The sequence below is a fragment of the Taeniopygia guttata genome, chromosome 18 (assembly GCF_048771995.1).
Source record: "Taeniopygia guttata chromosome 18, bTaeGut7.mat, whole genome shotgun sequence".
NCBI classification, from domain to species: domain Eukaryota; kingdom Metazoa; phylum Chordata; class Aves; order Passeriformes; family Estrildidae; genus Taeniopygia; species Taeniopygia guttata.
The window spans coordinates 1,912,898-1,930,236 of record NC_133043.1 but is presented as its reverse complement, the minus strand read 5'-3'; the positions used below and the strand labels follow the sequence as shown (position 1 = coordinate 1,930,236).

The window sequence follows — 17,339 nt, the reverse complement described above, 5'->3', positions numbered from 1 at the left end:
TTTTGAATACTCTGACTCATCTCTGGACCTTGTCCCACATGGGCACCTGGGCATTTACCTTCCTGAGTACGAGCTCCCCGTTCATGTGCATGGCCAGGTTGCCGAAATGCAGCAGCATCTGGTCAGTGGCCAGCTGCTGCTCGATGACGTCGTCCCCATAAATCACCACGATGGCCACGCAGATGAAGAGGTGGAAATAGTCTGTCTGCAATGGGAACACAGGAGCTGCTGTACAGCAGGTGGAGGCAGAGCTCTGGCTTCACCTCCCACCCTCTACAAGCGGGTCCTTGGTGAGAGATTTTGCTCTGTTCAGTTCTGCTCAGTGATCAGAATGGGAGTTATTGGTGACTTCTGGACAACAGCTGAGCCAAAGCCTCTTTCCTTCACAGCCCAGCAGCAAGGTCTGCACCAGTGTTTGCACCATAGAGCAGATTTTTGGGAAGACATTTCCTGGCTGCGTAAGAGAAGCCTGAACTTCAGAAGTGGGTGTTCAGCATTTCCTGAAACACCTCCTTGTGAAGCCAGACATCCCCAAGGAGGAGAGGCAAGCAGGGCTCCAACCTCCTGCTAGGTAGATAAACTCTTCCATTGTCACAGATCCAACTTATTTTGGCTACTTTGCTGTGAAGAGCCCTTCTGGAAACCCTCAGTGCTGAGGGTGAGGACTCAGCCAGGCTGTGCCGTGCCCTGGCAGCTGCCTCACCTGGTAGTGAGCCCAGCACGCTTCCCACATGCGCAGCGCCTCGGCCTCGGGGAACTCGCGCTTGAAGCAGAGCAGGATCCAGCGGTGGCAGAAGAGCATCTGCAGCCCGTCCTCTCCCAGGGCACACAGGTGCTGGTGGAAGCGGGGGTGCATCAGCCGCAGCAGCTCCCGCAGGTACAGCTGCAAGAGACGCCCTGGCCTGAGGCCCTGCCTCGGGCACCCCCAGCGCCCCGGGGAGCCAGAGCTGCAGAGCTCTTCTCTCTCAGCTGCCATTTCACAAGAAGGATGGATATAACTGCCTCTGGAGTGCCTCAGTTGGCCAGGATCAATTCTACCCAGCAGGCATTTCCATAGAATCATAGAATATCCTGAATTGGAATTGATCCGCAAGGATCATCACACTCCAGCTCCTGGCCCTGCACATGGCAACCCCAAGGATCACCCCAAGGATGTAGTGGCTTTGGAGTGTGATTTGGCATGCTGGACCCCTCCCAGCCCAGGAACTAGAGAGAGGAGAAGCCATGAAAGGGCTGAAGGGAGCCCAGCACTCAGCCTCACCAGCTGCTTCTCCATGTCTTCATCCCGGGGCGAGCTGATGAAGATTGTGTTCTGCATCAACCCAACAAAGCACCAGAAAGTATCCGACTCATCCAGGACCTCTGCCAGGAGTGGGGCAACCAGGTCAGACATGCCCTGGGAGTATCCAATGGCTGGGTTAAACACTGCATAGTTCAGCAAGATCCTCCTGGAGCAGAGACAAAAATGCAGAGGGGACAGGTGAGGGCAGGTGACAGCATCGTCTCAGGGACAAAGACACAGGGCCTCATGTGAGCTGCTGTAACACAGACGGGGAAACCCTGCTGCAAACCCCAGTTCTGTGGCACAGACTTCAGGAAAAGTTTTGGCATTCACAGACAGCAAAATATAAACAGAAAATGAGAATTTAAAAAGATTAAGAGGACAGAAAGGAAGGGTCCATGGGAAAGGAGAGATGATGCCCAACACATCCATAAAACTCCAAGCCATGCTGTTGGATGAAACCCAGCTCTTTTGAGGTCACACCTTTCCAAGTCACACTCTCATGGAGCAGACTCTGGTGTCCTTGTCCTCTAAGCTATCAGGAGAACCACAGACCCAAGCACCTGCCCAGTGCCCTACCACAGCACCTCTGCTGTGTGTGCAGGGAAGCTCAGGGATGGGAGAAGGGTTATAGGGCCGAGAAGGGAACTACAGCAGCAGTGGGAGCACTGGGGAAGGCCTTGTTGCTGCATCCCGTGGTTGTAGAGGTGGGTGCTGTGCAGCATTCCCAGGCAGCCTGGGCTGGGGGCTGACCAATATTGAGCAGGACATGGTTTTTAGGATGCTTCACCTCATGGTCTCCACGTTTGGGTTGTCCTCCCCTCGGAAGAACTGGTTGCTGCGGTCGGTCCTCACGACATCCTTGTCCACCGTGAACTGCACCTGGCGCCAGAAATCCTTCTGCTCATCTGGAGTCATGGACAGCCTGGAAACCACGCAGCAACAGCACAGGGTTGCCAAGAGAGGAATGTGATTGTCACAATGAACAAAAAGCCTTATTTCAGTCTTAGTTTGCAGAGAAAAACTACTCCTGTACCGAGTTTCCTCAGCACCTGAAAAATAGACCAGCAGGTCTGTCCAGAACAGTGGATTGTCTGTCCCAAGGGATTACTGGAAGGAGCCTCCTGGGTTATAAACAGGATGACACGATGTGTTTGCTGCAATAAACACTTCAGAAGCATCAAATTCTGTTCTCCAGTGCCCCTTGGAACTCAGCACACCAGAACTCACCACTGTGGTTTGATGGTCCCCTGATTATTAACAGTACTGTGCCCCTCCAGTTTCAGTGTACCCACCTCCATTTAACAACACACAATTCTTGCATTAACATCCTTCTGGAATTACATAACCCTTCTCATCCCTTATTTTTATGTACATTTTATTAACAAAGAAATATAAGATCCCAATTTCATCTTCAGTACTCTAACCCAAGCCTTGCCTGTGAGGTTAGAGTACTGCATGGTTGTGACGAGGCTGTTCCAGGAGCTCAGGTAAATAAATGTCTGGGCTCTGTGGCACTGGCTCCAGAGCCTCAGCACTGCCCAACACCTCCTTCATCATCCCTCCCACTCCAGCCTCTCCTCATGCAAAGATGCAGAGACTGAGTTGTCACTGTGACTTCTGCCCCAAAGAAGATGAGCAGGGGAGGATGATGATGGTCTGTTACCTTTTTTCCTGGATCTCAAAGTATTCTTTCCTCTTCTGCAGCCTCAGTGCCTCTCTCTCTTCAGAGGTGGACTCGTAGCTGTAGTAGCGGAGCAAAAAGGGCCAGACCTCCCCACGGATGGAAATATCAATCCCACCAAAGAAAATGGCCTGGAAGAAGGAGCAAAAGTTATGGCTGGTACAGTTTTAGCATTCCCAAAAACAGCAACAGGCAACTGCCTTGGTGCCTCTGCACTTCTTTCCTGACAAGTGACGCCTTGATTCAAGCTCCTGCAATTTGCACATGTTTAGAGGGAAAGTGCGGGCCCTCTATTCCCAGACCAGACACAAATCAGGCTCATTTCAATGTCAATAACCACCCTCGGTGAGGCTCTATGATTAACGTGTCGTTCTCACGTCACGGCTTAATCCCAAATCCTGGAGACTGCACTGCAGTGCAAACTTCTCTCTCAGGGCCCGGGCCCAGTGCTCCCCTCAGCCCTGCTACTTCATACAGCAATCTCGGTTCATACAATCTCAGCTATTTCAACCATCTCAGCTCTTCCAGCAATCTCCAGTGCTCTCTGTGACTTGGTCACACATTCTGTAAAACACAGCAGGCACTGGGCACTTTGCTTTATTGATTCCAAAGGGCAGCAGAAGCGGGACAGCGACTCGGTCAGAGAAATGCTCCCCCACCACAGGGTCATAGAATTGTTAGGGTTGGAAGTGACTCTGGAGCTATCCAGTCCAACTCCCCTCTCCAGGGCAGGGTCACCTAGAGCAGGTGACACAGGAACATGTCCAGGTGGGAATGCAGTCCCACAGCAAGATCTCCAGCCAAGGCTTCATTCCGGTCTCCATCCTCCCAAAAGCCCAGGAACACCAACTCCTGCAGCTCCCCTGGGGACTGGCACTGTGCACAGGACAGAACCCAGGAGAGCCCTCACCTTCCTCAGCCTGTACTCCTCCTCCACCTGGCCGGCCTCGTTGAGGTGCTGCAGCCAGGCTGACACGTCCAGGCGCCGGTGGGAGTTCTCCTCGGGGTGGGTCTCCGAGGAGGGCAGCTTGGGGCGGCGGATGGAGAACTGCATGCAGGTTTTCTCATCTGCAAGCTGCTGAGGGGGCAGAACAAACCACAGCTGCAGCAGGAGCCAGGGAGAGCAGCAGTGTGAAACCCAGAGCAGGGAAACCTCTGCATGGTTCATGTAGGATTAAGCACTGAGGAGCTGCACTTGGGGAGGTTTTGCTGGTTTGGGTGTTTTTTTCTTTTGTTTTTTTTTTTTTTTTTTTTAACCCAACCATTACAATAACAAGAGTGATTAGAATAATTAAAATCCACTGTGAAACGGCTTAATCTTAAAAAAAAAATAGTTTCCATTCCTCTTCCAATCTTATCCCTGACCTGAAACTGAATTAATGCTGCTTACAGCAAAACTTGCCCCTGCCAGGAATGCCTGCAATAAATTACATATGATTGGCCATATACAAAGGGATTGCTGTTAGGAGAGCGGGGAACTGCACTGCCAGGCTCTCTGAGGGCACTCAGGATCCCAGTGCAAGGCTGCAGCTGACATTTAATTTAAAAATCAAAGGTTGCTCAATGCAAAAAGTGAGCCCATGTGACCGTAATAAGAAAAGCAGCGGGGGGCTCTGTGGGAAGGATGGAAATTTAAAAATCACTGTTTCTAATAAGCACATACAATATCTTAAACAGATAATTAAAGAGCTCTTATCACATTTGTATGTAGATTGAACAAAATATGGCAAGATGCCTTGTCAAAACATCCTCCAAACGGAATGTTATGCGTCACAAGATGGATGAAGGCTCTGACACAATTTCCAACCCATCTCTGCAGATTTCCAGACACCTTCTGTGCCTAAAGGACAGTGCTGACCTGTCAGGTCCATTGAAATCACTAAGTAAATCTTCTGGATGATCTTCCCCCATGTTCCACAGGTAGAGCAGGAATGGATGGGGACAGACAAGTCCAAGAGACACCTTGAGTTTGGCATGCATTTCCATCCTAAAGACCCAGCATCTGGCAGCTTCCTGCCTGACCTGGTGACATGAACTCAAAGCCTCATTTCTCCAACACACCAACCCACATGTGAAACACCTGGCCCCAAGAGCCTGGCTCAGGTACCTGGTCCTTGAGATGGGTCTCTGTGCAGTACTTCCATTGCTGAAACACCTCAGACAGTTTATCCAGGCCACCGTGGTGAAAATGGAAGATCTTGTACTGGCTCTCCCTGCTCGCCACCACCAGCTGCCCACAGGTACACGCCTCATCACTGTGGGAACAATGGAGAGCAACCTGCAGGGGCCACCCAGCACAACGAGGGACCAGCAGGGACATGGAGCCTCGGGGAGAGACAGTGCAAAGCAAGTCACAAAGTGCAACACCAGGCTGCCCCTTAAAACAGGGCACAAAGGCAGCTTTACATCTCTGGGACTACTGATCCTTGCAGGTCACTTCAATTGAGACATTTTATGATTGCATGACATGGTCATAGTGACAATTTTCTCCACTTGTGCCTGGTAACAGCACTATTTTTACCTTTCCTTCACATGAAGGATTTAAAATTTGTCTTCCCTGGAGAAAAAAACCACAGGAAGTCTGCCCCAGAAACATTTAGGCAGTACACAAAGTCAGCTCCCAGCGATGCGCAGACTTGCTCACACACAGCTCTGTCCAAAGAAACAGGGAGTGAGAGCAAAAAGAGGGAGTAAAAATGTTTTTGCAATAATTTGAAATAAATTTTGTAATAATTTGAAAGATAACTGAAGAGACTGAGAGCAGCAAGGCTCCAGAGGAGCCTGCTGAGGGGCAGGCAAAAGAAAAGGTACCATAGATAAAGATGTTTTTCATATCCCCAGGTTATTTGAAGCATTTATGGTATGACAGCTAAGAGCAACCTTTGCTTTACTAAAAATAAAATCCTTTCGACTCTGTAATTCAGAGGCTCTCCTTGGGAAGGCTGACACTCACTTTCCTGTAGACAATTGTTCTGGAAAGGCTTCCAGGTAGAATTGCAGAAATCACCTCCTCCCAGAGCCCCAACATGGAGCACGCACAGCTCCCACAATTCATGTAACTCACACACAGCCCACACACGAGGATCCAGTACCTGAAGAAAAGGCGAAGGGATCTCATTTGTCCCAGGTCTACTCTGAAGACACCACACACCTGCTCGAGGGCAAATACCTTCTGCTGTTCATCCCATCTGGTGCTCTGCGTTTGCCCATTGCTCTCCTGGAACTGGGCACTGGTGTCCAGGCTGGAGGCAGAGCTGGTGGAGCAGGTCATGCGATTGTCACACGTGTCCCTGTGGACAGAGTGTGGGGACAAAAACCCCATCAGCCATGGGAGGCTGTGTGGGTATGTGCACCAATCACAGATACTCCATGTTAAAAACCTTTAGTCAAGAGTTCTGAAACTGGCATTCGTTCACCAACTAAATTATTTGTTTTTAAATTAATCCCTACCATCCCAAAAAAGCATCCTGGTTTTGGCCTTTTCTTAAAGTTCTTGCATGCAGAACTGGGGAGAGCCAAACCCATTCCTCAAAACATCAACTTTTGAGAAGGTAAAATGAAGAAGCTCAAGCAATGCCCTCAGTGTCCAGCTCAGCCACTCCATACCAGGACGGGGACAGGACGAATGACCACATTCCAACAGCAGCATGGACCTGGAATTTCATCTGGGAAATTCCCTCTTTGACCAGCAAGATCCAAAGATCTTGAGTTTCTCATTACACTTCTGCAACAAGACCTGCCAGGCCTGTATTCATGTCTATAAACTCCAGACAAATGGTTTCCACCTGCAATCTTGAACATTGGGAGAGTTAGGATTGGGAAGTCACACCTGAGCTCTTCAATCCACCATAAAGTAGAGAAAGTGAACCCAATCCTTTCCCAATCCACCCCAGATCTCCAGTTTTAAATGCAAACTGAGTTCAGACTCAAAAAGCCCCCATATCCCCACCATCCCAAATGAAAAATATCAGTGCTCTGGGAATTAGGTGAATGTGAAACTGTGACCCCTTGGCTCGTAAAAAGGCCAATGCACGTGAACAATCTCGGCGCAGGCTCTGAATGGGCTCTGCTGTGAAATTGGGGTTTGCCAGACAAGGCCCAGAGCAGGTACAAAGCAGCCCCCTGCAAGGCCACTTTATGTGGTGTTTTCTAATCCTCTTATCCAACAATGTGGGCACTGAAGGCTGGAAATCACACACTCAGCATGCACTTCACATCCCTGTGCCTCCCGCGCCCGCCTCGGGGCCTCTTCCACCGGGAGCAGCAGCACCGCCCCGCCGGCCAGGGCCCGGGGACAGGGACAGGGACAGGGGACAGGGACAGGGGGACAGGGACAGGGACAGCGGGACAGGGACAGGGGGACAGGGGACAGGGGACAGGGACAGGGCTCCGGGGACAGGGGGACAGGGGACAGGGACAGGGGGACAGGGGGACAGGGGGACAGGGGACAGGGGGACAGGGGGACAGGGGGACAGGGCTCCGGGGATAGGGGAACAGGGGAACAGGGACAGGGGGACAGGGGGACAGGGGGACAGCGGGACAGGGCTCTGGGGACAGGGGGACAGCGGGACAGGGCTCTGGGGATAGGGGGACAGGGGGACAGGGGGACGGGGACAGGGGGACAGGGACAGGGGGACAGGGGGACAGGGGGACAGGGCTCTGGGGACAGAGTGACAGGGCTCCAGGGGACAGGGGGACAGGGCTCCAGGGAACAGGAGGACAGGGGGACAGGGGGACAGGAGGACAGGGCTTTGGGGGACAGGGCTCTGGCCAGCCCAGTGTGCATTTCCATCCCAGCCCTGCTCCAATGAGTGACTCGGATCCCCAAGCCCCCTCCTGCTCCTGTGGCACTGTCTGGAGACCAAGGCTGGTTGACTCCAGCTAAAGGAGCAGCTTCGTGGCTCTCTGGGAAGTTCTGCTGCTCCAGTTTTTGGAAAGAAAGTTGCAAAGCAGAACTCACATTCAGGCCATTTGGAGGATGAGGACTCAGTGATCCACACCACAGATCCAAACTCACTCCAGGCGGGACACCAGGATACCTTTGACCACAGGCACACCTGTACACCATCCCCTGCCTTGGGAATTTTTCCATGAAGATTGTACTGGCCTTAATGAAAAATCAAGCAGTACTTCCTGGTAAGATGGCAAAATGTAACACTTTCTAAAACATCGAGTATCTAACATTAACACAGATGTAACAAGAGTCCTGGTACAAGACACTTGGGCTGGACTGCCTGCTAGGAGCAGCTGGTATTTATGGAGCAACACTTCATAACAGCCACAGCTGGTTACACAGGATTTTCCTGGAGGAGATGACTCAAACTAACTCAAAGATTTAGCAGAGGAAAACCCTTTTCTAAAACTCTTGCAAAGAGGAGCTGGTCAGTATGGCAAAGGGCTGGAGGATGGGTTGGTGTGGGGTCATGCAGGTCCTGCTCACAGAGGTCCTCATGCCACTTCTTCAAGAACATCATCTGAAATGAGCAGCGGAAATGCCCAGAGAACTGCCAAGGAACGAGTTACCAGTAGAGTTGGCTTTGATGCTGGGCATTCCATCGCTCCTCAGCGCAGCACAGCATTTCCAGCTGCAGTTCCCTGTGCTCCAAAAGCCAAATCTGCCCCAGATGCAGCAGCAGCCAGCTGAGACCTGCGGGCAGGAGAGCCCAGGCACAGTCCTGGCACTGGGGGAACCTCCAGAAATGCTTCTCCAAGACAAATGTTTGCAGTTCCCATCCCCACCGGGGACAAGCTCGCACACGCATCCCACAGGCACAGAAACCTCTTGTGTGACTGAGTTCAGCCCTTGCAGACAGCAAGAAGCACCAGGGGTAAGCAGAGTGCCTGAGGCTGTGCAGCCCTGGGAAATTCCTATATTCTCATTGATGCAGAGGGTGAAATCTGAAAGAGACACCTGTGCCCTCCCTGCCCTTCACAATGGACACAAACATTCACACTCAGCACAGAGCAGAGACTGAGCCACCTCATGTTGGTGCTCACTGAGTCACCGGGGAAATTCGGAAAAAACCACACTGTGTCTAAAATTGTTTTTCCTGTACATATTGATTGAAAAAAATTTGAAAATATTCTAATATCTGGATTACTTTTAAATAAAATGTTAATATTGAGATCATTCTGTAGGTCAGTGAAAACAAGCAGTATGATCTCAGCTAATTTTGTGGGGTTTGGGGAGTCCTCTAACCAGGCACTGAAGATGGACAAATGCAGGGGAAGAGTTTATTGTTTGTCAGACTATTCTATCTGTTAAATGAGGAATTTATCCCAGAGGACCCTATAAAAGCAGGAGCTGAAGCACTGCAATGCAAATAGCTGGAGGAACATTCCAGAGAGACTTTGGGTTATGGGATCTAGGAAAAACAGAGCACCAGCTAATACACAGCACTGGTCAGCAAAAGAACAAGTGCAGTGGGCTGCAGGAATAAAAGGGACAGAGGAAAAAATCAAGGAGGATTAGAAAGCCTGGGTCAGGAAACTCTGGGCCACGTTCATGTGTTCAGCTCAAGAAGGTCATGGAGGGGCTGGAGCGTGTGCAGGGAAGGGAGCTGGGAAGGGGCTGGAGCACCAGGAGCAGCTGAGGGAGCTGGAAAGGGGCTCAGCCCGGAGCAAAGGAGGCTCGGGGGGACCTTCTCACTCCCTGACAGAAGAGTGGAGCCAGCCAGGGATTGGGCTCTGCTCCCAGGGAAGAAGAGACAGGACAGAAGGAAACAGCCTGAAGTTGTGCCAGGGGAGGGTCAGGTTGGATACTGGGGAGAAATTCTTCATGGAAAGGGCTGCAGACATCGGTACAGGCTACCCAGGGCAGTGGTGGAGTCCCCAGCCCTGGAGGGATTTAACAGCCATGTGATGTGGCACTTGGGGACACGGGTCAGTGGTGGCCCTGGCAGTGCTGGGGGAATGATTTGACTTGATGACCTCTGAGGGCTTTTCCAACCCAAATGATTCTGTGATTCTGTGATTCCACTTCAGCCTTTTGCCCTCAGCCAAGTCCCACCATTCAAAGCACATCCTGTTCCTGCTGGGGAGCAAGAACAGGGGCTGATGTATTTTCTCCACTCAACAATCAACTACAGCAGCCAACCATATCCACATTCCTGGAGCCTTTGTAGCCCCAAGGAGCCACCATCCCCCTCCCACCCCACAGGACCTCTCTCACGCCCTGCTGAGGAGCTCAGACACTGCAGGTGAGACTCAACCTGCAGCAATGGGACCCAACTCACTGTTCCAAAGCCCTGGAACACACCTACGGCACAGGGAGAGCTAAACCCAATTATTATTTCTGTTCCAGAGACCTGCCCTGATTACCTGGGAAGCCAATTTCAGCAACAAAGGCTTAATAACTCATTTTACGATGTGATGTGACAAATATAATTACGGGAGAGAAAGGGGCTGAAGGCTGCAGCCATGATGTGGCAGTTACCCAAGCTGTCAGCGTGCAGCACCTGATTCCCAGCGAGCCTCCTGCCAGAGCCAAGCCCTGCTGCTGGAGCTGGCTCTCCATCACCCCGGCGCTAACGCACGCTGTCACTAATAACAGCTCCCACAGCCCCAGCATTCCTGCAGGCTGGCTTGGGACCATCATTTACAGACAATGAGTATCATCATAATGTATGAGCATCCATGTAATGGGAATTACATGCCCCTTTTCCTCCCCAGGGGTTAGCATTTCTCTGTTTCTCCACTATTCCCCACAGGCACTGACCTTCTGGGTTCCTCTTCTTCCCAGCAAGGTGAAACAGCTCCTGGCAGCATCAGCTGCTAAGACAGCTTCAAACAAATAATCTGCCAATAAAAGTTCAAAGCTATCCTGAATGCCTAAAAATTTAGTGCAGTGGCTGTACAGTGTAAGGTAATACTGAGTAACTGGAACTCAAATCCATTGTTCTGATAAAAAAAGTGTCCTTGACAATATACATATATTATAGACTGAAATGTGCTGAATTCAGTGACACAAAAGACATGCAAAGGAAACCAGATTGGTAATTTAGGATTAAAAAAAAGATGTCAAAATGTCTTTGCTCGCTCTGCAGAGCAGGGCTGGAAGGACACTCACAGGACAGCACCAGCTTCCCACAGAGCATGGCCACACAGAGCCAGCCCCAGACCAGGAAACTCTGCTGTCACATCTGACCAGCACAGATGAGTAACCAGGTTAGGAACTGTGTTAAAGCCACCCTTTGGCTGAAAACATTTGGGACTTGAAGTTTCTGCACCTCAGAGAACCCAAACAGAACGGATTTCTACTGACCACGGTGACCAGGGGAACCAGGTGTTAGACAGCCTGGATTTAGAAAGCCTAGCTAGGATTTCTAAAATTAAATGTCAAAGCATCCTCATGTGGAAGTATTTCTATACATCTGCAAACATTTTCTAACAATTCCTCCTATTTGTTGGGGAAACCTGGGAAAAACTACTCAGGCTGTTACAGTACAAAGTACACGGATGTCAACATGGACTTTCCAAGAGCTTTCCATTGATCTGTTTGCTTTCAAAACATAAATTTCCCCACGTTGAACTGCACTAAATGCTATTTAGTAGCTAATTAACTTTCTGTGCTGAAAACCTCCTGTAATTGCACTTCTTTCACCTTTTTGAGCCCGTGTCCCCCGGGGAACCCAAGCTGTCCTACGGCATTTGTTCTGCTCATTTCTATCTCCCAGGCACAAGTTCCTCCCTGACACCGGGCTGCCAATCACGGCGGCAGAGGTCACTGGAGACCAAATTAGGAGCACTCTGCCTCTGACAAACTTGCTTCACTTAGCTTGGTGTAGAGAGAAATAAACAGTTACGAAAAATAATTGTATCCTTTCAAGCAGGGCACGGGAAAGCAGATCCAAGCGCCAGGCCAAGTCAGCGCATTGCTGGTAGTCACTCCTCGCATTGCTGTTATTAACAACACCCAAAGAACAAGCTGTTTACATCTCCAAAGTGCTGGAGTCCCTCCTGCCCTCGCAGCGAGCAGAGGGTCCGTGGCCAGAGCCTTGTCCAGGCACTCCTCAGCACCCTCTGACCTTGGGCTGAAACAGCAAGTTCACCGTCAGGGACGGGGCTGGGAATTAACAACAGCTCTGCCAACGCCAGCCTGACAAATAAACCGCTGTAGCACGGCGAGGGACTTGTGGAAACCCGATTATGCAGCTTTGCCTTCTGACGGGTGTAATTGGTTTGTCCTTGAGAAATAAAGATCAAACCGATTTGTTCTGCTTTATGGGGCTATTGCAATCCGTGCTCCCAGCACCCTGCCCGCCCTCCCAGAGCTCCCAGCCACCGGGCACAGGCGCAGCGCGGATCTCCATCCCAGCAGATCATGCCCACCGTCCTGCCCCGTGCCCCAGAGGGGTGAAAGCCTCACCACACCGGGGGCTTTGCTGCTCCTCATTCATCCCTCCAAGCCCTCGAGGCCGGAGAGGAAGCTGAGCGATTCCAGCCAGCAAGGGGGCATCAGGAAAACAGCCCCGTGGCCTCCAAAGGGTCCCCCCAGCGCTGGAGTTAAAGCAAAAGGAAAACAAAACAAACCCAGAGTTCTTGAGTTAATTATTTTGAATGTAAATGGAAAAGGGAAAAAAAAAAAGCAGAAGTTTATAGTGAAGTAATGGGTGTTTTAATCTCTTTTCCCCAACGTCTGGAATGTCATACACATCTACCGGACACTTCCACACAGGTGTAGCTGCTCAGGTAAACCCAGGGAGGTTTTTCTCTTTTCTTTTGTGACTTTTTGTTGCAGGGAGAGAGAGGGGGCAGAATGAGAGGTTTGATGCTTAGGAATAAAATACACACAGCTCCAAGCAGCCAAACATAAGAAATCACTTAGAGCAGAGCAGATACTGCTCAAGGATGCAAATGTTACCTTCACTTTAAGGAAGGAAAATGTTCCAGAAGCTCAATGTTGGAGTTTTACAGTCTGTACAGAGAAGGGGCACCTCATGCCTGGGCTTACACTCATTAATAAATCAATCGAAATGCAACACTTAAAAAAAAAAAAATTCCTTAGATGGAAAAAGTGATTTCTCAGCAAAGCCCGAAAAAGAATGTTTGCTTTTCAGCCCATTCCACTCTGCAGAAGGAGACCTTTCTTCCTCATGTTTATTTTATTTTTAAAATCAATGGATTATTTTACTTTTTTTCCTTTCAGTTCAATCCATGCAAAAATAAAATTCTCCCCTAATTATGCTAATTATAATCAAGCCTTCAAACCACTGCTCCCTTGAAAGACCTGCCGATTACCTTTGTTCTTATATTCCTGGCTCTGAGCAGTGAACTGGGAGTTTCAGGGGGACATTTTAGTGGCAAAGTTAACCAACTCCCCGGACTCTGCTGCTGCCCCAGCCTGAGCTGAGCCAGCACCACCCAGGGAGGATTTCACTGTTTCCACAAGACAATACAGATTTCCCAAGGGAAGAGCTTGCTTCAAGTAGCAGAAAAGGGAGAGGAAAGAGGAGCGCTGCCTAAAAGCATGTTCCAGAGTTATTGTAAATGCCTAATGCTGGGATAATTGCGAGGCCCGAGCCAAGGAGACAGAGGCCATGCAGATTTATTTGCATATACTGTGGTGCTTTGGAGGGGACATGCTCTTTATTTTGATTCACTTAACGCAATTCTTCCCTCACAAAGCTGTGGATACCTGCCAGTGCCATTTATCTCTGCTCTCCATTCAGAATTCTGGGCGTTGCGATTGTATAAATAAATAACAGAAGAAATGCAAGAATATCCAGGGAAAAGGTGAAAGCAGCCCTGGGGAGAAGAACCGGGGGTGCTGCTGGGCGAGAGCTGGTCATGCCCCGGCTGTGTGTGCTGGAACCAGAACCCCCCTGAGCCTGGGCTGAGCCCCAGCGTGGGCAGCAGGGACAGGGATTGTCCCCTCTGCCCCTCAGGTGAGACCCCACCTGCAGAGCTGCCCCAGCTCAGGCAGGAGCTGGAGCTGCTGGAGGAGCCCAGAGAGGCTCCAGGATGAGCAGAGGATGGAGCAGCTCTGCTGGGAGGAAAGGCTGGCACAGCTGGCATCGCTCACCTGGGCAGGAGAAGCTTTGGGGTGAGCTCGGGGTGGCCTTGCAGGGCCTGAAGGAGCTGACAAAAAACGTGGAGAGAGACAATTTCCAAGGGCTGCAGTGCCTGGACAGAGGGGATTGGTTGCAAACTGATGGAAGATTTAGATCAGATATTAAGAAGAAATCCTTCCCTGTGAGGGTGTGAGGCCCTGGCACAGGGTGCCCAGAGCAGCTGTGGCTGCCCCTGGATCGCTGGCAGTGCCCAAGGCCAGGCTGGACGGGGCTCGGAGCCGCCTGGGACAGGGGAAAGTGTCCCTGCCGCGGCAGGGGTGGCACTGGACGGGGTTTAAGGTCCCTTTGCTCCCAAACCCGCTCGGCTCCGGGACCCCCGCCTGAGGGGGGGGGGGGGGGGGGGCGCAGGACCGGGGAACCGGGGGGAACCGCTGGGCACAGCGCGCCCCCTGGCGGCACCGCCGCGCCACCGGCAGGGCTGGCCCCGGGGCGGGACAGGGACACGGGCACGGACACGGGACACGGACACGGACACGGGACAGGGACACGGGCACGGACACGGGTATGGACACGGACACGGACACGGGACAGGGATACGGGACAGGGACACGGGCACGGGTATGGACACGGACACGGACACGGGACACGGACACGGGACAGGGATACGGGACAGGGACACGGGAACGGGTATGGACACGGGCATGGACACAGACACGGACACGGGACACGGACACGGGACACGGGACACGGACACGGGCACGGGTATGGACACGGGTATGGACATGGGCACGGACACGGGTATGGACACGGGTATGGACACGGGCACGGGTATGGACACGGGTATGGACACGGGCATGGGCATGGGAACGGACACGGGTATGGACACAGACACGGACACGAGCACGGTACGGACACGGACATGGACACGGGCACGGGTATGGACACGACATGGGAACGGACACGGACAGGGACACGGGTACGGGCACGGACACGGGCACAGGTACGGACAGGGGCACGGACACGGGCAGGGACACGGGCACAGACATGGGCACAGACATGGACAGGGACACGGGTATGGACACGGGAACGAGTACGGACATGGGCATGGGCACCAACATGGACAGGGACACGGGCATGGACACGAACAGGGACATGGGTACGGGCATGGACACGGAAACAGACACGGGCACAGACATGGACAGGGACACGGACACGGGCACAGATAGGGACACGGGCACAGACACGGGCATGGACAGGGACACGGGTATGGACACGGACACGGGTACGGACATGGGCACGGGATCAGGACACGGGTATGGACAGGGACACGGACATGGATATAGACATGGGCACGGGTATGGACACGGACATGGGTATGGATACGGACACGGGCACAGACAGGGGCACAGACACGGGCACGGACACGGGCACAGACATGGACATGGGTATGGACACAGACACGGGCAAGGACACGGGCATGGGCACGGACACGGGTACGGACACGGACACAAGTACAGACACGGGCGTGGACATGGGTATGGACACGGGCATGGATATGGACACGGGTATTCACATGGGCACGGACATGGGCACGGGTATGGACACGGGTACGGACACGGACCACGGGCACAGCCACGGTCACGGGCCACAGGCATGGTCATGGACAATGGGCATGGGCATGGACCATGGGCACAGTCATAGACAACAGGCACAGACCACAGGCATGGGCATGGGCACAGGCACAGACAATGGGCACGATCATGGGCATGAGCCATGGGCACAGTCACAGGCCATGGGCACAGGACACAGTCACAGGCCATGGGCACGGTCACAGACAACGGGCACGGCCATGGGCACAGTCACGGACAATGGTCATGGGCACTGACCACAGCCACAGTCACAGGCCGCAAAAAAGCCACGGCAGCCACAATCCACGGCTCCACAGAAAGCCACCACGGCCCTGCCCACGGAGCTGTGTCTGAAGCAGGGCTTCAGGCCTTCCCCAGTGTCCTGAGCAGACCTGAACAATGCCCGCTGCCCCAGAGGCCTGGGGACAGAGGGGACCCTCCGTGTCCCCTCCTCGTTCCCGCTGCCAGCCCTGGGATCTCCCTCCGGGGGACCACCCGCCCTCGCTCGCTCCCCAACATCCCTAATAAAGAGCTTCACGGACCCCTCAGCCACAATTCCCAATCCCAAGTTAGCTGTCACTATTTTCTTCCAACGAAATCTGGCAGCAACCCAACAGAGGGAAGAAACAAACCTGCTATAATTAATGTTCTTGCTGTTCAAATATTTATATAAAGCAAGATAGAGCCGTATGCCTCTGCAATCTCTTGGATCTGTCCAACCTTCTCAGCTTTGCAGCCGGGAACAACTTTAATTGATTACAAAGTGCTGCTGATGGCTCAGGCCAGCTCCCCTTCCCAGTGCCTGGCTCCACACAGACCACCCTGCCTTAGGGAAGCTTACACTGACCCCACAACACAAACAGAAGAGATAGAGCACCATTCTTTTGATGGAATAAGGATTTGTGGATGTTTTTTCCTGGACAGGGGTTTGGGTACAAATGGAATTAGGAGTTTGCTGTCTTACATCATAAGTGGCACCAGTTCAGGCAAGTCCTGGGGAACTGAAGCCTGGACCAGGTACCCACCCCGCTCCTCCCCAGGGCTGAAATAATTCAAAACTGAGATGCTGTAAGAAGTTACAAGAGATTTTAAAGTCTGTGACCAATTCCCCTGGTTCCAATATAATCACTTCTGTTACAACAGCAATGAATTCCCAATCTCTTGATGACTCCAGAGCTCCTGCCAGTTTGCTCTAATTTCAGCTCATTTCCCTTATAATTTTGTCTCCTGTTTTTGCTGCAGAGGTCGGAACGGCTCTCAGGTCTTCAGGTGAGCTGCCAAAACAAGATGATGCAATGCCTGCGCTGCTCCCACCGGCTCCTGGAGCAGCTCATTTACTGATGAGCTCCTGGGAAGCGGCTTAACAACAGGATGTGCAACACATCCGTAAAAATTGCATCAGCTGCGACGCCAAAGGAGTTTTCCCCTGTGCTGTGAGCTTTGCCTGGGCTGTCTGTGATCGATCTGCCATATGAATTCACGTCTGCTGAAGAACATGAGAACTCACCATCATCCAGCTCCATGATGACAGTTTTGTTGTTTTTATTACTGCCTGCTAAAATGATCGATGCCTCATGAAGGATGTTTCCTTCCTGCATTGATTCCACCTTGACCACGTCGCTTCTGCTCGTCCTTTCCAGCCTGAGCTGTGGGAGCACTGCTGGCCTCGGTCCCAGCACTGTGGGGCTGCTCATGGAGCTCCAGCCTCTGGCCAGATGTTGCCCCAAGCTCCA

The 17,339-nt window shown here is 52.1% G+C and overlaps 1 protein-coding gene across 3 annotated transcripts in view; it reads right to left on the bottom strand.

Moving 5' to 3' along the window:
* The window catches only part of TBC1D16 (TBC1 domain family member 16), a 32,575-nt gene that overhangs the window by 2,702 nt on the left and 12,534 nt on the right, over positions 1–17,339 (bottom strand). For 2 of the 3 annotated variants that reach the window (XM_030287368.4, XM_030287370.4), the window contains 8 exons: positions 6,059–6,256; positions 5,074–5,221; positions 3,877–4,044; positions 2,949–3,097; positions 2,073–2,207; positions 1,262–1,448; positions 704–883; positions 59–205 (listed from right to left, as the gene is read on the bottom strand). In XM_030287368.4, coding sequence (XP_030143228.4) covers positions 59–205; positions 704–883; positions 1,262–1,448; positions 2,073–2,207; positions 2,949–3,097; positions 3,877–4,044; positions 5,074–5,221; positions 6,059–6,256 — 1,312 coding nt within the window. The remainder of the gene's footprint in view (positions 1–58; positions 206–703; positions 884–1,261; positions 1,449–2,072; positions 2,208–2,948; positions 3,098–3,876; positions 4,045–5,073; positions 5,222–6,058; positions 6,257–17,339) is intronic. The other variant, XM_030287369.4, reaches the window with a different exon arrangement.